This window comes from Saccostrea cucullata, unplaced genomic scaffold (assembly GCF_032062105.1).
Source record: "Saccostrea cucullata isolate Sc308-1 unplaced genomic scaffold, CSIRO_AGI_Scuc_v1 ctg473, whole genome shotgun sequence".
Lineage (NCBI taxonomy): Eukaryota > Metazoa > Mollusca > Bivalvia > Ostreida > Ostreidae > Saccostrea > Saccostrea cuccullata.
This window is the reverse complement of record NW_026938446.1, coordinates 813,832-835,638: the sequence shown is the minus strand read 5'-3', so window position 1 is coordinate 835,638 and position 21,807 is coordinate 813,832. Positions and strand designations below refer to the sequence as shown.

Sequence of the window (21,807 nt, the reverse complement as noted above, 5' to 3'; positions counted from 1 at the left end):
TCGGAAATGAAAAGTTAAAAATAACCAGAAGTCTCTGTCGAGACTGAAGCTCTACTGGTTTGTACTAAAAGCAAAGGAAGAGAAAAGTACTTAAGCAGTTGGGAATTGAAACTTAACAACAGCAATAGATAGAATAATGATCCTTGATAAAGTCTCTTTATGTTCTTAGTGTAGTCTACTTCTCTGCGAAGTTATATTGAAATCAGACTAGAACTGTAGGTTTAGTAGCATTTTGAAACAATTTTACAGATATTTCTATTTTTAGTAACCATGGCAATACCGTTCATCGAATTCAAAAACAGATATACAGAATTATGGATGTTAGTGTAATCTACTAATGCCAAGTTATATTGAAATCAGACCAATACTGTAGGAGTAGCATTTTGAAAGAATTTCACAGAAATTTCTGTTTTTAGTTACCATGGCAACATCGTTCATTGAAATCAAAAACCGATATACAGAATTATGTATCTTAGTGTAGTCTACTTGTGTGCCAAGTTATATTGAAATCAGACCAAACCTGTAGGTTGAGTAGCATTTTAAAGGAATTTCACAGAAATTTCTATTTTTAGTTACCATGGCAACACTGTTCATCGAAATCAAAAACCGATATACAGAATTAAGTATCTTAGTGTAGTCTACTTGTGTGCCAAGTTATATTGAAATTAGACCAAAACTGTAGGAGGAGTAGCATTTTGAAAAATTGTTTACAGACAGACAGACAGACGGACGGACGCCGGACGCATTACTATCGCATAAGCTCTTCTGGTCTCTGACCAGTAGAGCTAAAAAATCAGGAAATTAAATACAGCCAATTATTCATCTCATTCTGTTAGCTTAAGTTGGAAACTGATGAAATAAACTATTTCTGAATGGAATAATCAGCATATGGTATGCAAATTATATCCTGTTACTCTTCGAAAATACCGTATGTATACAATACAATAAAATATTTTCAAAAAATGCAGACATACAACATATTTAAGGAATCACTGTCCAGTTAGTATAGTATGCCAGGGCATCAACGATAGTGGGAAACATGGGGTAATTTGCATAACAGGCAAGGGCGAAGCCCGTTATGCATAAATTATCCCATGTTTCCCACTATCGTTGATGTCCCTGGCATACTATACTAACTATACAGTGTTTCCTTATATGTCCATTTCATTGTGAAATAAAATTGTAGATTTAGACTTAAAATTACACGAGGACTCCCATGCCAATATCAATAGTTCTAGCCCACTGACGTCAAATACAAAGGCAGCCGCACGAGATTTACTTGCATATTTGCCCTCCTTCGCATTAGACACAAAGACAGATGCACACGTCGAGATTTGCATGCATATAGGCCTCCTTAGCTCCTCACCTATCGACCTGCTTAGTTGAGGTCGTCTTATCATTGTCAATAACAATTCCAAGTTCCTAATGTTATTAATTTCTTTATCAATGAGAAGCTATTCGCCATTTGACAGACACTATTTACGTAGCACCATTTACGTAGCACCGAGAATGCCAGGCCTTACTGAAAGTCCAAGCTTACCTGGGAATGGTTCTACTTCTACAGTACATGTGTACATGTACAAGTATTTGTGTTTCAAATTGCTATTGAGAAAGGAAAAAAATCAATTTTAACACTTTATTAAGATATTTCACAATACACAGTTAAACTGGTCTACAAATCTGTGATATTTGGCACACATTTTGATGTGACACCCTGCAAGCAAAACAGGAATTCTGAATTCTGCAAAGATTATAACAGTTCTACATTTTAAGAAAATACAACTAATTAAAGAAGTTAATTTTTATGGACTGGCACTTTTTGAACACTAGTGGATGTCCTGAACATGTATTTTCTCAAAACCCTTGACTTGTTTTACCCAATTTTTCTAAATTCATTCATTTTCAGCCAGCTGAATGCATCAATTAACAGTCACCATATTACACTGCTTTACATCTCATTTACACTAAATTTACTCTAGTTCCCTGGCAAAAAAAAATCATACTCAAAAAAAAAGATTTGCATGAACAGTCTTAATACTGATTTGCCTACATCAAAATTTATAAACAAGACCTCTTTTCCAATTCAGTTTCTGCTCCAAAAGTATTGAATCTAATTTACATGTATTACAGTAAAACAAATCCTGCATAAAATTCAAATGATCTAAACCACAATAAATTTAATCCATTCCATGAATTAATATTTAAAAAGAATTTTTTTCTAGGTTATGAGCATTTCTCTTGTTTAAGCAAGAGATATTCAAAAACATGTTCATTGAAAATGAATTTTAAAATACATGTATAAATGGACACTGAAATATGTAATCAATACGACATCTTGATTAGAGTGTTTTCCTAGCCATTAATTAACTACATTTAAGTGTAAGTACCTCATCTTAAACATTATAAAAGTAAGTCATGGATCTACCACAGTTCAAATTTAAATACACCTGTGTAAACCTTGAATAGGGAGAAAAGACCCCCTCTCCCCCTTCCCAAAAAGATTGGTAATGTTAACATAGTATTATAGGGAGGAAAAACCCCCTTTCCCCTCCAAATCCCCAAAAGTGATTGGCAATGTTAACCTTGTATAGGGAGAAAAGACCCCCTCCCCTCCCCCTCTCAATTAACCCCCCCCCCTTTTCAACTGACTGGTAATACTACATCTGAATATGAAAAAATATCAGGTGATATGTATATGCAACACTTTTAAAACCTTGGGTCTTGTGGCCAAGCTGAATTTAAAGGGAGATTTTTTTTATATTAACAACTCAACTTATTTTTCAATGTTAATTTTTCCCCTAGAAAAGGACACAGCTGACACTTGGTTCTAAAACGAAAATGACAAAAGAAGAATGGTGAAAAAAATTCTGATTACAAGAGTTTACATGAGCTGTTGGTTCCTCTGGCATTATTAGAACTCTGAAAAGTAATACTGAGATTTCATAATTCTACACTTTACTTTATTAAATCCCCCTTAGGAAATTCCATACAAAATTTGAATGGGGGAGAGGGGGAGGAGTTGGTCTGAGGAGTTGAGGAGACAAATTTGATCATATAAAGTTAGGAATTACATGTTCGTTGTTCACATCACATACATGTACTAAATGAACATTATATCACAGCAAAGATAGGATCAAAAAACATCACCTGAAAAAAAAAGGTCCCTGCTTTAATCACACACAAAATTCAAATGTTCAGTCTTACAAATAAATCAAAGAATACAAAATACAAACTCTTCAGCCTATATTAAACAAAGAAAATCAGCTTGAAACTTAACTAAGGCATCTATGTGAAAAAAAAGGTGATATGACTGAATAAACCATGTAATGCTCCCCTTTTTTGCACAAACAAGTGAGGTAGCGCAGGTTTTTTCTCCCTCTAAAAAGCAGTGTGCGTTCTTTAATCATTATCACAGAAAAGTTCCAATATCATAAATTCCACAATTTCTAACTAGGCATTCACCAATAATAATTCATTCACTTTTGGGTCTCAAAAGTAAGAAGCAAAACAACAGAACAATTATGGAAATTTCTTAAAGTGGAATTTCTGTCAATACATTAAAAAAACTTGTTAATTTTTCTCTCTATCCACCAATAATTTTTAACAGATTTCCCAGCTAATTATGAGACAAAAATGATTTACACAGAAATCAATATCTATTTGTAAGATATAATGTATGTGATAAGCATAGGAACAGATCTGAGATTTTTTAAGGGGTAGAGAGGATCATTTATGTTAGAAATGAGCAATCTTAATTGTTTTTTGTTTTTTTTTTTTCAAAATATCATACAGTATTAAAAATCAAGAGTTGTTAACCAGTCCCCCTAACTAAATTTACAAATGAGACAATCAGAGAAATGTCTATGATAAAAGTTTCCCAAATATTACAGAAAGATGGATTCCTCTACGAATCGCAACTTCCAATCTGGTACCTATATTACATCTGTGATAGATTCCAGAATTGGTGGTTATTTCTTTTTAAGAAAAGAGAAACTCAAGACTATAAGTATAAACTCCAAAAAAATATATATACCAATAACAAACTAACCTGTAAAAACTTTCTGGAGTCATATTTTCTATGTAAGACAATCTCTTCAATAAATAAATACAATAGCAATATATTACAGTCACTCTATGCACAAATTCCTATTCACATTAATGTATTTAAGGGATTCCATTTTATATCACAAAACACTCATACTTTAATATACATCTACAGCACTCAATGCTTTTTTGCAGCACTTTCAATATAGAGAGAAAAAAAAGTTCTTAAAAATCATTTACAACAAAGATCAGAAAGGGTTAAGATTTGGAATAGAGTTTTGGCAAGAAAAAAAAGCAAAACACTTATCTATGCACAAATATATAACAGGCAATTCTCTTCCACTGATTCTTGCACTCCCATTCATTCAACATTTTCATTAAATAATTCTTAGCCTTTGTTAAATCACATAACACTGGGAAAACATTATAAAGACATGCAATGAATATACATGAACATCACTTTATACACAACATTTAAGAACCAACTTAATTTTTTATTTCCTACAGAACACTTTTATCTGCACCATATTTTTTCTCTCTTAAATTGTTCTACAAAAGGACAACAGTAATCGAGTCAAGGAAATCAATACAAAAACACATCTATCAAAATATATGTCCACAACTGAGGATTTAGTCAAATGCTAAATCCAAAAAGAGACAAAAAAGTTCTTTTTTCTGTGCTTACATGCTTGCTTGATAGCTTAAAGAAAATGTTTTGTACAAATGTTGGATACTGTTCTGATTTTCAAACACAGAAGTTGTTTTAGGACACTCTTTTTTTATCCAATGGAAAAACGATTCGACAACAAGTATAGAAATCATGCTTGTGTTAACAAATACTGTAAAATATGCTTATTTCATGCAAATACATGTATGTTTATGTAACTGTGAACAGGGGAAGATGTATGAATGTTTAACATAACAACTAAACAAGCACAGTGAAAAAAAAACGTCAAAGAAATATTGTCCCGTCTCTATCAGTGAGATCATAAATAAACTGAGCAAAAACTGATTGAGGCATAACAATTAATTTACCTACATAAATCCAAAATATCACCCAAAAAGTCATGCCTAGCACAACCTTAAAATCATTCCAGATCTGTTGTCAAATTATTATGTCTACTTCAATAATCAGCTGTTCACGTCTATTTCATTGAACTATATGACTAGCAACTGAACTGCTACAGAACATTAGTAAGATACATGTATAAATGTACTAAAATATAAAGACTAAATCTATTTAATACTTTGAATCCTACAAGAAAGACAAGTTGTGGAAACCTTTAGACAAAAATAGCTTCCCATGATTCTCTTCTGTCACTGGTATTCCAAAATCTGCTTGTGGTAAAACAGTAGGTACCTGCAAAAACACAGTATTGAATAAATGCAAATTTATCACTTTACAATGAAGCTCTTTCAGAAAATTATTTATCAAGTTTTCAACACAGGCACAGTGGTCTATCTATGCACTTCTACTCAAATGTATTGATATTAGTAACCATGACGTCTGTATGAGATGGTGGTGACATATATGATTGCGCCCATGGGAAAAGGGTCCTTATGGCAATTTTTATGCATTTTGAGATTTTCATGGATTTTGATAGAGTAAGGATAGAAGTTGTCAAATATGAATATTTATGGTCCTACGTCCACTCTAAGTAGGTTTTTTCTTCATTTTTATCTAAGATAATGACGTCATGCTTTTCAACAACGTCAAACGTTTTCAGAGTGAACGTAAAATTATTTTCTTCTGCAATTTTACTACGGTAATTAATAGTTGTATAATATTTAGTATTTACCCATGCACATTATTTTTATCTCATTGTCTCTTTTAATTATTAATAATTATTTTTTAGTTATATATGTATTGTGGATTCATCAGTGGTGTATAGAATTATGAGTGAGTGCTTGTTTTATATTCCACACTTCTCTGACAGGAGGAGACCTGAGCAGCGGGCGACATCCATTCAGGTTTTTTTTGTTTTGTTTTGTTTTTTTTTTTAACAATTATTTTCTCAATTAAAAAAAATTTACTAGTAATCCATGCAAGAGTCATTTGATAAGCCTGCATTCATTAGAAAATTATTCTAATTTAAACATTGCTCTCGATAGGTCGATATGTATTTTTTTTTGCCTGAATTCAACATAAAACGATATATCTCAAGTTACCGTACATGTGAAAATTAATTTTAAAAAATTATATCTGGAACAACAATATGCTACCTAAATGCTACTGCTAATTGAAAATTTATCTGATCGTTCTTTTCTTCTAAATTCTATATAAAGACAGAAAAACTATGAAGTGTGATATCATGTTATTACGATATACAATAAACAGTAAATACAAGGGAAATCTGGTTGATTCACTGCATCTTTAAGGTTGTCTGCCTGCATAGGGTAAAAAATGACACTGCTGTTTGAAAAATATAAAGGATACAAGAAATATTTTTCGTTCTAGCAGTAAAAATATTTTCATATTTACCAGTCAAAAAGGGGGAAATTTTATAAGCAAATGAATGAATTATAATCCGCACTCATTTTCACAATAGGTTGTCAGACCAAGGATTAATATTGGTAGGATTATGCTTGTGTTGGTGAGGGGGGGGGGGGGGTTTAAAATCTAAATGGCAGAAACTTACAATTCTTGTGAACACGAGTTAAAATAATTAAATATAGATTTTTTTACTTCCCAAGTTTTAGGTGCACAGGCGGGGTGTCTCTCCTACACCCAGTACCATTAACCGTACAACTTGTAAATTTACTTTTTTATTTAGGTTTGAAATAATGCTGCATATTACCGGGTATTCTTCGTTTTATATTTGTACCTTTAATTCTGAGAACTGCCATTTTAAAAATCGCACAGCGATCATGATCACTACGAGCCTGGAACTGAATTGCTATGAAATTCAATCTTGTTTATCATGTATATAATGACACCCTAGATTAACAAAATCTGGGTTTTTTTAATTGGATGGTTTTAGAGGCATACCAATAGAATTAAATTAAGGAAACCATATACATGTACATAATTTTTTAAAAGAATTTCGAACAGAATTGGTTCGTCGTCTTTTTTCTCATTAATTTCAAAAAAAAAAAATCCAGTAGACAAATCGATAATAGCTATATCCTGTAATATTTCTTGAATCATGCATTTTAATATATTTTGTTGGGGTAGGGGTGGGTTAAAAATTAATAACATGTAATTATCCATGCCTAAATATACAGTCAATTAAATATGACTGTTTTGTATAATATATTTCCTGACAATTGTCTGTGAACTGGCTGAGTTTTGAAATGTCAGATTTTTGTAGGGATGCAAGCATCTCAAAAAATTCATCATATTATTTTATGACTTAATTAAAAAAAAATTCCCCTTCATTCTAATGATTTGACTGCCGTCATGAGAAAAGGGCCCTTATCTTTTGACGTCACAATGCTGAGAAAACGACGTCAAAGTCGCGGTATTGTAAACACGGAAGTAATTTTGTTGATTGCATTTTGTGAACAAGAAATAAAATTGAATTTCAAAGTGTATCAAAAATTTGAAATTTGATGCGGATATTTTTAAAAGGTATATGATATTATTTACTATTTAGTACGTAAATTTATTCATAATTTTGTTAAAGTATAAATTTAACTTGTTGATATATATACGGGGCATTGGACATGCACATTGCTGTGGAACACAGGAACAGCGATTAAAACAATGTCTATGCATGACTAAATTAAAGCTGCTGCATATTTGTTTTCTGAGCAATTAACAAATGCTGAAATTTGAAGTAATGATAAGAAGTCTTAATATCAAAATATATATTCCATATACATGTAAATTTTTTCAGAGAGAGAGAAAAAGAAAGAAAAAAAGAGCGAGTGAGAGATCTTTGCACATATAGTAATTACCGTTTTTATAAGCGCTACTTTTATATCATAATTTAAAATGTATTTAGCCATTTTAATTTTAATCCACAATTAATCTTACTAATGTACCTCGATAGCCAGCCTTCGGTGAACTGTCGATTTTAAAGTGTGTAAAAAAAGGGAGGGGGTAAGTAGACAAGCCAAAAAAATCTCCGAATTATAAGACCGGTAAAAGTTCAAGGTAAAAACAAAGTCCCTCTTTGATTGAATAAAAATACTGGGAAACCTTCTACATCAACAATATTTTTTTGATATAAGCTAACAGTAAGAGAACATGCTAAGGGAAAAGGGGGGAAAATACGGAGGATGGGGATGCCACGGAAATTCTGCTAAAAAAATTTGTTTCAAAAACACATTTAAAATGATCAAATAAATAAATTCAAAGGAATTGTATGATAAAAATTACTATTGTTTTCTAAAAATTTTCCGATGAAATGATTGAATGAAATCTTACTCGAACCTATATTATAATATGTTTTAAAAGAAATTAAATACAGCTAGTGTAGACTTTCCCAAAAGCATTATACCGTATGTTGGTAGAATTAACAATATTGCATCGACAATGATATTATGAATGACGATATTTATAAACCAAAAGAAAAAAAAACTATATAGATTACAGTAGGCGAAAAGACGTACAGAATTTCTGGCTAATGTCAGATATATGGGTACATGTATTAAGAATACATTACTATAGATAGAGCAAAAAGTATAAGTGACAACTGGTTATGGGTGTAATTTCCATAAGTTATGAAAATGTGCGTGAAATATATTTCACTGACTATTGAATTCATGATTTGAAAAAAATAAGTCACGTTCTGCTTTGAAATCTTCAAATCTGATGTACATGTATCAGAATACCCCGCATATCTCTATCGACATTAATTTCTTTAAGTTTTGTTAAAATCGAGATAAGACTTAACTAGTATATCATAATACTACATATAACATGACTCTACGGAAAGGAATTAATAAACAAACACAAATATTTCTACTTTTAAAGAAAATATTGGCTATCACAGTCCACGGAAGTAGCAACGGGGGGAGCTACATTGAAAGTACCCCCCTCCACACACACAGATACACACTTTTTGTTGCGGCATAGTCAAATTTGTGCACTACAAAAGAATTAGGGAGTGTGTGTTATGTTTGAATAAAAAAATTAATTCTGAAAGAAGATTGAACCTACCCCCCCCCCCCCCCCCCCCCCAACGGCGAAATTGGATTCGAGTTTTCACAACCCCCCTCTCCCTTTTTTTGGTTGAGTAGTTTTTTTTTTAAGATAAATTTATTTTTTTCTGGCTGACCTCCCCCCCCCCCTTTTTCAAATGAGTGTGTGGGGACAGGAGAAGATACGAGTCAAATGTGTGGGTTTTTATAATATGTTTGGTATGTTTTGAAGTAATTACTAGGAAAACAATGGTTTGCATAAATATTTTAAGCGAATGAGAGTCAAATTAGAGCGGTATATTATTACTTAATTAAAGCATCGCCTCATGAATGTGTGCTGGACGTAATATTTCATTAGTGGATGAGACAATCGCTTCGAAATGAGAAAAAACCTATTAGGTGTCAAGTTAATTAGCCATTGGTACGAAGGAAAAAATGAATAGATGACCTTTCATGGACGTGTGGAAGATTTTGTTTTGCTTGTCAATGAATATTTGGTGGTTGAAAGTGCTCACAACTGAAAAAGATATAGGTACCCCCCCCCCCCCCCCCCTTGCACACACACACCTTATATGGCTTCCTACGGGCCTGTCGTTCTTGCGTAAAAATATTCAGTTTCAGTTTCAAATAGATTTCGTCAAAATTTTAATGGAACTGTAATTTCGCACAGAAAAGTCTAGCTGCAGATCTGTAGCGTTATGGTTTTACATATTTGTCTTTGACCATGGTCAAGGACAAATATGTAAAACCATATAACGTTACAGATCTGCAGCTAAGAAAAGTCAAGCACGGCGTTTAGTGAACTTATATTAAAAAGAGAAAAGAACAGCACAATTCACCATCTCGTTTGATTATATCATACAATATACATAAATCATTTTTTTCAGATCATAGTAGCGGCCCTTGAAAAAAATATACAAATGTAAACAGGGTACAGGTGCGAAAAAAATTTTAAAAAAAATGTTATGGTGCAGAAATATTTGTAACCGATTTTAATTATGGTATACTTTTAAAAAAGTAAGAAGTTAAAAGACGGTTTCAATTTGAGGTATAAATTCAAAGAAAGTTTCAACTTAAGGTACGGTATATAAACAATTCATAAGAGAATCCTTTACAAGTACATTGTACATGTTTTTGCCTATTTACGATGTTTCTACTCCATAACTAATACAGGCGAAAAAATGCATTGTTTAAACAAAGGAACCTTAGAGCTTTAAAAATTTTAAATAAAATATTCAAAAAAGTAACAGTTTTAAAATCCGCTTGCATGGAAGTAGCGAACGTATAGTATATATTTTTTTAATTCATGAATTTTTAGAAACGGAACAAACATGACAAACGTTTTTAAAAACAAGTTTACATATCTTGGCGTATCTGAATTTATTTTCCAATTGAATTTTTCGATGATGAAGAAAATACATGGTGTTTTTCATCCTATCGGAACAATTAAAGGGAACAAAGTTACGTGCGTGTGTGTTGGTGAGTGAATGCTGACTCATATGATTTTTTTAATATCGGGATCGATGTGCTTTTTGCGAGGGGGTGCCCCGTTTTGCGCGCGGTGCCATTCTGCATGGGATTCTCTCTCTGTATATATTTCCTTTAATCTTTAAGTGTCCGAATGCTTTATATATTTTATAAATCGATAAAAAAAGATAATTTGTATGGATTTAAACAAATATTATTTCCCTATTGATTATGTTACATGTATAAACTACTAGTATTCCTAGATTCTGTCAAGACCCCCTTTTACGAAATAACTAGATCTGCTCTAAAATAGTATAAAAATAATAATAATATACGAAATTCCTTAGGAATAGTTACATAATAGTCGCTTGGAAGAAAAAATTAGATACTTTCTCAAGTTTTAAATTCTCAAAACAATTGAGGTTATTAAAATAACGTAATTTTAAGAATTTCTGAAAAATGAATTAGACGCAGGCGACGTCATTACGTTTTCAGTGAGTAGCGTCAAAGTTGTTTTTGGAGCGCCTAACTAAAATGCTCATAAAATACTGGAAAAGTGAGATATTTTCAAAATTTATGTATATTTGCATTCAGAAGGAGTCCGGCTATCAAAATTCACCAAAACGTCATTTTATGAAAATTTGACCTTAAGGGCCCTTTTCTCGTGACGGCAGTCATTTTGTTTTCTAATTTTATTTTATAAAGTGAGTTTTACAGAGTATGAATTCCATTCTGTTCCCGTGCCAGAAGCTTTGATATGCTAAGCCTTGTAAAGCCTTACATGTTACGGAAATATAAAAGGACACCCCCCATCCCCTACACTGCAGCCAAAATAAAACATAATGCAAGCATGCTGTAGCGGTTTTATGTCGTTTATTTTCAGCATTGAATTTTATTCTATGTCAGCATTTAAATGAAGAAATAAAACCCAACCCTGAACTTATAAGGATTTTTTGTCAATCAAATCAAATAAAATCATAATATGTGCTTATACAATATACATGTATTATGATATGTATCCATAATTTGATGACAGGTTAAACAATATATTCCACACTGATAACTGCAATGAGATTATAAGTCCAATGATGAAATGGGTTCTTAGCATGATAATTGATCTGTTAAGAAACATTCAATGCTGATCGAGATTTTGTGAAAGACAAAGTCCTGCATGGCTTCAGGGATTTATTTGCAAATAATGCTTAAAACATTTGAACTCTGTATATAAAAAAAAAACAACACGTAAGTACAAAAGAGTTACATGTATATTAAATTTGGAGATCTTGAAAATAAATTGCCATACATGTAGTTTAGATAAAAAAAAAAAATCTTTCATTTTACAGTATTTTATCACATGTATTTTGTTTGTTTTGAAAACTCATCTTTTTCAATAGAGTTTCACATTTCCCGATATAAGATAAATTGATTCTATATAAATATTTTTATCTATACCCTCCATCCTCTCTCTCTCTCTCTCTCTTGCCCCCCGCCTCTCTCTCTCTCTCTCACTCTCATCAGATTTACTTGACCAGCTCTAGCTATTTAAGTTAGAACATTTAGAACATTTTTTTCATTTGGGTGTTTTTGCTTGTTTTAATACCAGTATCTCTAAATTGAAGTGTCTTAGTGACAAGAAAATAATTAAGACAAAACAACATTTATAAAGTTTAATTTATTTAATCATGATTCATGATACGGTAGATACTATACATGTATATTATTTTAAAAAAAGTTATTAAATTGTTTCATGTTAAAAAAAAAAGCTATGGATGAGAGATTTGAAAAAAAAAAATTGAAAGTACGTTTGTTCAATACTACAGTTTTCCTTATTTTTCTTTGTTTTTCCTTTTCTACATTAACGGAACCTTGTTCCCAAAGTACAACAATATTTTTTATTTAAAAAATCATAAATTAATTATGCTGACAATTAAAAGTGTTTTTATTTGGTCTTTATAATCCGGGAGCAATTCATGCGAATGAAAGTCCCTCTCTGGTACCCCTGTCACATCGATTGTTGACATCAGAGTTATCTCTCCTATATTTTATTTATAGAAAATACAAACATCTTCAGCATCTGTCGCTCTTACACATTTTTTGCTAAACTTGTAAAATGTAGTCTAAGATGTGTGTTTAGTTTCAACATAAGTATATTAAACAATTTAACAAAAGTTTAAGCAGTATGCACCGATGGATCAATGATTGCATGTGATCGACGCGATCGCGATGTACCAAGGTATACATGTATATTGAGAATGGTGGAGCGGATCTCAAATTTCCTTTGCAATATTTTAACAATATACCCCTGTCTAACATGTATCATAAATCTGGTATAAATATTATAAAAAAATTATTTATCAAGAGTATACAGTTTTATTATCCTATCAGAAAAAACACCTTGTCTACAGCTTCTATCTATAAATTATGCATGTAGGAAAACTATTTGAGACGTATTCATATATAATAGATATGTTAATAGAATAGAATATAATAGAAACCAGTTCTAAATGTTTTTTATTTATACCTATTAAAGTCGGCGGATTAGGAGATTCGAGTATTGATTAAATTAATTTATACATGAAAATAAATTCCACATCTTGGAAACAGCGATAAAAAGTCTGGATGCGTCAAACGTCAAAACACGTGGTGAAAAAAAATTTTTCTTCGAAGTTCACCGTCAGTCTGCAACGTCACATCTTTATGACGTTATTTCTCTGTTTTAGTAAAAATGCCATAAGGCCCTTTTGTCATGGGCGCAATCATATTAATAAGACACTAAGTTACATGTACATGTATTTAACAGCTTTCTTCATCAAACTTATACACTTCATTTTACATGTAAGTATCCCACACTATGCTGTATAAGAAACAATTCAACTGTTTTCATTCTTATGTTGACCCCCCCCCCCCCTTCTGCCTCCAAAAAAAGTCAATAAAATTGATAAATTAGTCAAATTTATCACTTTATGATTTGATGTTTCCTACAAATAATCCAGCTCACCCTTCACTTTTAAGCACGTCATTAAGTGTTGCCTTCGTGATGAGGTGGTCGTCACACTTGAACCACTGGTCCTTGTGTTGTCGGATAAAACAGGTGTAGTGGCCGCATTCTATTGTACCCATATGGTTCACAACAGCAAACAATGAATATCTACAAAAATGAAACAGATCCACATTAGGCCAAAGTTTTTTTTTCTCTTGGTTTAAGATTCCGCCGACCCTATTTTCCCCTATTTACAAAAATAAAAATAATGTGTCTGACTCTCAAGACTGGACCCTTAATCCGAAATTTTCTCGACCAAATGACTGTTTTTATAATTTACAACACATCTTAAACATTCCAATGACCTCCACAAATACAGACTGCCAAACCACATAGCGGGACAGTCCAAGGATCAACCTAGGGGGCGACTCACTTTCAGACTGTTTCTATACTAATGACCAATGCATCGAATACTGCGTCGGAACTCCTCTAGATTTTACACTTCCGGGTATGAAAAAGTTCATCGTTACAAGTTATACACAACAAGACGCAAAACAGCTGGACAGCTATCGATGTCATGCCAAAGATGTTGGAGAAGATTTTAGATCTTTTTATTGTCAAATAATTAATTCATGCTGTGAATACAGACATAGTTTTACTGTTAAATTGTGAAATTATTAACTTCCTAAGAAGTCACACATCGGATCCGATAAACATAAGTAGTTCAATCGGCATGCATGCAGATGTGTGTCAAAACTTTTATTAGAAAAAGAATTTTATATAGAAAACAAAGTTTGAAGAGAAATTAACAAAATTATGACTATGCCAAAAGCCTAGAAATCTAATGAGAAGAGAAATTTTAGAAGTTTAAGATTGTGCTACTATTAAATGTTTGATAAACAATTAATCTGACAATAAGAAACTTTCATTTTAATAGTAGTAGTAGTAAATTTTATTTAATGTCAATGTTGTTTTATTATTTTTCTAGATATTTATATACCTTATAATTGGGGGAAATATCTTTTAAGATTCTTTTTCTCTTGTTTAATCATTTTTAAATACAATGTTTATACAGAAAAAATATCGAAATGTATGCAAGATATAAACAATGAAATATAGTTTTATTACTTTTATAACATTTAATGTGTGCCACGTACGCACGCCAAGAAGTCTCCCTTTTCAAAACTTCTAACTAAATTTCTTTGAGGGAGAAATTTCTGCCTAAACTTTGGGTCTAGGTTGGTCCCTGGACACACATATCTTAAGATAAAAGTTTGTTGTGAAAGCAATCCATCACTTTGGGAGTTTCCAAAAACTTTTTCATAAGTGGAAAGGCTGCAGAATACAGAATAGCCGATTCACTTAATTTTACCCATATTTGTCCCAGTGCAACGTGTCTATTATGGAAACTCTAACTTGTAAGTCAGAAGAATGAAAACCATCAACAGTAACAGAATAAAACAGAAATAATAAAGTTGAAAAATCTTATGTGTTTATTATAATTTTTATTTGAATACATTTCAATGTTACTCGAGAAAAATATGTCAAGGTTCCAAATTATTTTTATTTTTATTTTTCGACCGCCCAATGCATATTTTTGTGTCAAAAAAACGTAAACCAAAAAAAATAAAAACTTTGGCCTTATACAGTAAAGCTGTGTATATTTTATCTGGATGGTATTATGATTTTTAAACAGATTTTAATAGATTATCAAATTTTGGTGACATCTTTTATCTAACTGTTATGCATTTGGTATTTATAAGAGAAACAAAATTTACAACAAATGTTGGTTTTTGTTGTACATGTCCTCAGCTAATAAAAGTATACTTAAAAATATTTTTTGTGAGTGACAATCTTGCATGTAAACGGACCGCCTTGCTTGTGACCACAATGTCTTGCATAATGACCCAAAAATATAGTTCTCACAAATAAACAGTAGTTTACAGTAGGTCATAGGACTTACTTGTTATCACATGAAAGCCCTTTGGCAGATTCCTGTACGATTTGGTTCCTGTAGCCATTGTTATTATTTCGGGAGGAGGACATGAAGGGGGTCATGTCCAGCTCCTCAGGGAATGATACAAAAGTTGAGATCTTCTTGTGAAGGCCTGTTAAGTGCTCAAATCTCTGTAACAAATTAATATGATATGTATTCAGATCTTCTTCCGGAGGCCTGTAATGATAACTGTAATTAATTATAACAGAGAATTACTTCAATTTCTTTTTAATTTTTTTCTGTATCCTTTTACAATATAATGCATATTTTCCTTTTAAAAATCAGTTACCTCCGTGTATAAGTACAGTACATATGATAGTACAAATATTTTCATAACTTTGCAGCATAAAAATATCATATTCAATGAAAAGATGAACAAAAAGAATCATAACTGTAAAACTATATAATACAGAACTTCTGATCTCAAAACCCAACAAGCTAATTCAGAGAATTTGTGTCCCCCGCTTAGGGAAAAAGTAAACCATGCGCAGTTCGTGGAGGGGGGGGGGGTGTCAGATCCCCCTGACTTAAGTTGTAAATAATAAAATTTGTAGAATTATTATATGTATACATGTATACTGAAGCAAATAAAATACATGTATGTCAATATGCATATAAAGATTTGATTGCTTATTCTTTATTACGTGTATAGAAAATTCTTTTTATATGGAATATTTACATGATTTATCACACTGTAATAATGATTTTATAACCTCATAAATTTTTCATTTCACATGCTGAATACTATCATTTAGTAAAAAAAAAAAGTATTTAAAAAAAAAAGAGAAAGCATCGACCGAGATTCGATCCCGGGACCTCTCACACTTGAAGCGAGAGACATGACCACTGGACCACGGAATCGCTTTATCCGATGTGAAGTATATGCAGAACTGAAGTCACATATATGTATATATTCATGTTTTCATGTTCGATATTCTCAAAATTTTACACAATCCATGGTGTTTGATTTATTTAACCTGTATTAAACAGTTCTAATAGATGTAATAAGAACATAAAGTCCGCCGAGAACCTGTTTTATACGCAATAACTCTCCTCATGCCCCTGCGCTAAAAATAGCGACATGTAATACTATAAATACTAATAAAACAACGGGGCGGGGCACTTTGAGAGGGGCGAGAGACGTCCTAGGGAGTTTTGGTATAAAATTACATTGCATAAGCTCAAAATCTTCTTGAAATATCGCCCGGAAATGATAGTATTACACACAGACAGAATGTATAAATTTACGACCTTGAACTTTAACCTTTTGACCTCAAAATCAATAGGGGTCTTCCTTAGGCCACAGGGAGTTGTTATATAAAATTTCATTGCAATAGCTCAAATGGTTCTAGAGATATCGTGTGGAAACGAAAGTGTTTTAACATACATAATTTGCTTATTTATGACCTTGACCTTTGACCTTTTGACCTCAAAATCAATAGGGGTCTTCTTTAGTCCATAGGGAGTTGCTATGCTAAATTTCATTGCAAAAGCTCAAAGGGTTCTCGAGATATCGTGTGGAAACGAAAGCGTTACAGACAGACAGAAAGACGGACGGACGGACAGACGGACGGACGGACGGACGGACAAACCCAAATTAATATCCCCCACTTTTCAAGCGGGGGACAAAATAATTGAACTACAGAGAAAAAAAATTAAGATATCATAAGAGCACTTCATATTAATATATCACCCTTTCTCAGAGGAGTAAACAAACCTTGAGATGAAAACAGGCCACTATTGGCAGCTTCTTCATAGTCAGCTGTTTAGTGGACTCCTGGTAACTATGACACGTACTACACTTGATTTTAGCTGAACTGCCTAAGTGCTCAGGCTTTGTAAATCTACAGAGATTGAGAAAATTAATACTTTATCTATGTATCATTTTGTGTATTATATTATGATCAACATATATTTTTTCTAAATTAGAATCATACCCTCCTGTAACATACCTTTTTAAGCAGTCTAATAATGAGGTAGGTTCATAAGTTCCTGGACTATTTGTAAAACCTGTCAACATAAAATTAACTACCTTAAATACTGATTTCATATTTAACTTTATGAATAATCATTTAAAATTTGTTAAGGAGAATACTTTAATGGTATTAGTTGAAACTATTAAATGTTCATATATGGTTAAATTTATGAAGAGTTTTTTTTTTTGTGGTTTTGATCTACATTCATTTTTGTTTGTGGTACAATATTGTGCGTGTCAGGTCTATATCTATAATGGTATCATTTGACGAAAATCAATCATTAAAATCACTTCTAACAAAAGAATAAATTAATCCAAAAGAATAAAACAGTCCTCTAATGGCTGCAGAGCTCACCTGAACTTGGTGATGAGCTGGAGTTATTAACATTAAGGAGAGCATTTGGTATGGCACCTGGTCCCAGGTCAAGAGAAATGTCCCATATTGGGTCTATTGTGGTGGACACATTACTACAAAAGAACAGACATGTTCAAATAAATCTTAATTTTCAGAGTTATAGTCCCTGACTTGGGGATTGATATCCTTAACTTTGTTGAACAACTCTAAAAAGTCTTGATTGATGTTTTTTAAAGATTTTTTCAGGCAATGAAAGAATTAAAAAACAATGTTTCAACTCTGGTTTCTTTCAAGACAATGAGGAAATTAAAATAACCTTGATTGATAACATATTTCAGACAATTTGTACAACATCTGACACATGTGAACAGAGCTATTAAGCAATATTTCCTTAAAGGACTACATGTTTATGAGACTAATTTTGATGTATTTTCTGCACAGACAGACAAATAAATGTGGATAGACACTCAACAAAATTTATCCCTTTGTGATCAGTTTAGTGGTGACACAATCTGACATACTGACATATGACATACTTGCACTGCTGACATGTGACATCTGACTGTAAACCGCCAGTAAAGATTTGGTCGATGATACAGTTACAGTGATGTGGATTCCCTGAAGCCATTCCATTTCTCCCTGAAGAAGTATATAAAAAAAAGTTTATAAAATTAAATTCATCATAACATAATATACATGTACATGAAGTATTATGCTTGTAAATGTATTCTTTTTTTTTTTAAAAAGAAAATTTAATTTTCTGTACTTTAGTTTGTGAACAAAAATTGCATTATTTCAACAAGTTTAATTGAAGTGATTTGCAAGAAGAAAAATTTGTAATCAAAATGGTTGGCAATTTGATAATCGGGGACAAAAAGCACTTTTACTTGAGAAAACACCAAAATAGCTGATCATGCATCACAAAGTTTTGTCTTACATACACATATCATGTTATGTCACAAATTGGTTAAAGAAAACACAGAATTCAGCAATTGCCAGAAAGAAAGAATCTGATGTACACATAAAAGGTACATTAATGAACATAAAGTGAATACCACCTCATGCAAACAAATAACATCTGTCTATATGCAGGGATCACTGATTACTAAATATAAAGGCATAGGTGACTAAACATATACATACAGTGCACATTGGGATTAATACATTATCAAATGTAGAAAGTTACAAGTACATGTACAACACATAAAGTCAAAAAACCAACTGCAAATATTTTGTATACCTAGACACAGAATAACAGTCATAACCTTTTATTCATGCAATTACAACCCACCATTGACCAAAAGGTATTCACATACAAGTTCTATGCTATGTTGATGATACATACAAGATATAAAGGTATGCGTATGAATGTTCATACAATCTTGTATTCCCCCTTTGATTTTTCTGCAGATCATCAAACAATGTTCTGAAATTCTTTCCAGAATTAAAAAGAGGAGGTCTATTTGAAAGACAGAAATAAGAAATGGTCTCCATTGCAAGAAGCTGAAAAGGCTTTAGATATGCAATTGAGATTTACAGAACCCAGAGAGAAAAGTTTGAACGAACAGGGAATATACAAGCCTGTACAAACCTGTGAAGAACTTGTTGATGGATAAACACTTATTATCTGAGTAACCTTTACAGTGCCGATGCAGCACGTCAAGTGCTGCGATCAGAAACTCATGAGCGTCCTGTTGTTCATAGCCAGCCAGGTGTCGAGCATTGGTCCAGACCAAATGTAATAGACGATACGGAATATGGGGAGTTCTATTGCCAGAATAAAACTGAAAGAATAAACATAAAAAACTTTGTAACCTTCAATGTCTTCATTCAAATACTAAATGTACATCAACCAAATGTAATAGACGATACGAAGTTCTTTTGCCAGAATAAAACTGTAAAAATAAAAATACACTACAGTGTAACCTTTTATGTCTTTGTTCAAATTGCAATTGTACTTATACATTTTCTCTGTTTTTTACTGCAAGGCATGTAAAAAAAATTATCTAATTCTATTCATCATTTAATGAAAAGTCGTAACAAAATACCTCTTGGAAAAGCCTTGCCATCTCACAAACAAGGCACTGTTGAGCTTCTACTGAGGTCATTTGACAATTGTGCTTATCAGCAAGGAAAAAGTCACGTAGCACCGGGGTGTGAATCAATGATTGCACAATGCAGTTCATAAAACAGGTATTTCCTAAATTAATTAGCCCTCTCAATCCTGTAAAGGAAGCAAACTTATTTAAAATCTCATTAAATGTCAACATTTCAAGAATTCTATGGTCAATACAATGATTTGATATCAAATTGTACAATCTATCATTAAGTGGAATGCTGACTGCTGTCTTTCACATAAACTGTAGATTATTATTTGCACACTGGGGGCTGTATTTCTGGATACAAAGATTTTTAAAAGATATCATTAAATTTTCACTAATTAAAAATTATCTCCCCTTGAAAGAGGGTGTGGCCCTTGTTTTGAACAAACTTGAATTCCCTTCACATAGGGATACTTTGTAGCAAGGTTGGTTGAAATTGGCCCAGTGGTTCTTGAGAGTTGAAGTTGAAATTGTAAAAAGATTAGAGATGAACAGACAGATGGACTTCAGACAAAATGTGATCATAAAAGTTAGCTCACTTGAGCTTTCAGTTCAGGTGAGCTAATAAAAAGGGACAATGTAACATATAGCGTATGAATATTTTACCTATAGTTGACTTATTTTCTACTTTTCTCCTCTTGGGATTCTGTCTAAGAATTTCAACCTCTACATCAGTTGGTTCCCATGCTATGAAATTGTATGTTTTCATCCCTGTTATGATAGGAAATAGAATGTCAGAAAGAAAGATATACAGAAAATAGGTAATCAAATTATAAAACTCTACAAATTAGTTTTTCTTTAAGAAAGGCAAAGTCTCATACCAATTAAATGAATGATTAGAAAAATTCATATATTATTTAAATGTAAATTGATCATCTCAAACCCTTACATTATCATTAAATTAAATAACTTGCATCATTAGAAAAAAATAATTATGAAAATAAACCTAAAGACTTGGCAGCTTTCTCATTTTGGATATGAGCAATGCTTTCCAGTTCTTTGTCATAAACATAGTCTCCACATTCAAAGCAATAAATCGTCCCATATGTCATGTCAGCAGCTGTAAAGAACAAAATGGAAGAGATTTGATACATAAACATATTAAATGATGTATAGATCTTTAACTTTCATATAATTTATTACAGAATGTATATAAATTGCAGACTGATTACACAGTTAAAATATATATGATAAATTACCTAAATTGTGATTCTTGGAGAATGCATGCTCATGGATGTGCTTGGTCGTGTAACAGCCAAAAAATACACAGTACAGACAGGCATGGAGTCTGAAGGATGGGAAGCGGCAGGTGTGACATACCCCAGACTTTCCCTAAATTAATGGAAAATAATTTAATCATGCTTATCCATCAATCATCATGATCATGTTTCGATCAACATAATTTCCTTGTTCTATTTCTCAACATAAAACTTTACCAGACAATGAGGATAATATATCTTGTCTTAGATTATTTTTCTGTCTTATTTCCAACATAATTTCTTTTCTCGCTATTATATTAGTAATGGTTATAATGTAATTGGCATTGTCAAAACAAACAATACACCTTTCTTTGCCTTGCACTGTCCGATGAAGTAGCGATAAAATATGCATGAATTATTCGAAATTGGTTGGTTCCATATTTAGACTTGTACTCAGTTATGTGCTGACAACTTGTCATAGTCATAATAAAGTGCCCTTCTGGTTGCAAATCCTCTGTTTCATTTTTTTTGAAATAACAGATTTCTTGCGACAAAAAACCTGACAAAGATTATGCGCAGTCGTGACTCATTTCGTGCTTCT

At 32.1% G+C, this 21,807-nt stretch overlaps 1 protein-coding gene across 2 annotated transcripts; it reads right to left on the bottom strand.

Annotated features, from left to right (window-relative positions):
• Positions 1-1,622: 1,622 nt before the first annotated feature.
• Positions 1,623-21,770, bottom strand: LOC134250322 (ubiquitin carboxyl-terminal hydrolase 22-like). Of its 2 annotated transcripts, XM_062732682.1 has the most exons (14): positions 21,572-21,770; positions 21,207-21,339; positions 20,954-21,067; positions 20,614-20,718; positions 19,954-20,129; positions 19,497-19,689; positions 18,442-18,544; positions 17,906-18,018; positions 17,528-17,585; positions 17,293-17,419; positions 15,543-15,706; positions 13,598-13,747; positions 2,662-5,404; positions 1,623-2,582 (listed from the first exon to the last, which is right to left on the bottom strand). In XM_062732682.1, the coding sequence occupies exons 1-13, from the start codon at positions 21,689-21,691 to the stop codon at positions 5,362-5,364; spliced, it is 1,599 nt and encodes a 532-aa protein (XP_062588666.1). In that variant the 5' UTR covers positions 21,692-21,770; the 3' UTR covers positions 1,623-2,582; positions 2,662-5,361. The 2 variants fall into 2 exon arrangements, with proteins under 2 accessions (XP_062588666.1, XP_062588667.1); XM_062732683.1 differs by lacking the exon at positions 1,623-2,582 and having other exon boundaries at positions 2,766-5,404; positions 19,542-19,689.
• Between the last annotated feature and the right edge of the window lie 37 nt (positions 21,771-21,807).

Coding starts and splice junctions, on each gene's coding strand:
- LOC134250322 (XM_062732682.1), bottom strand. CDS start 21,691: ATGACTATGACAAGTTGTCAGCACATAACTGAGTACAAGTCTAAATAT. Junction 18,019..18,441: donor GTCACATGTCAGCAGTGCAA/GTATGTCATATG, acceptor GTTCTTTTGTAG/TAATGTGTCCACCACAATAG. Junction 15,707..17,292: donor TGGCCTGTTTTCATCTCAAG/GTTTGTTTACTC, acceptor AATTTGTTACAG/AGATTTGAGCACTTAACAGG.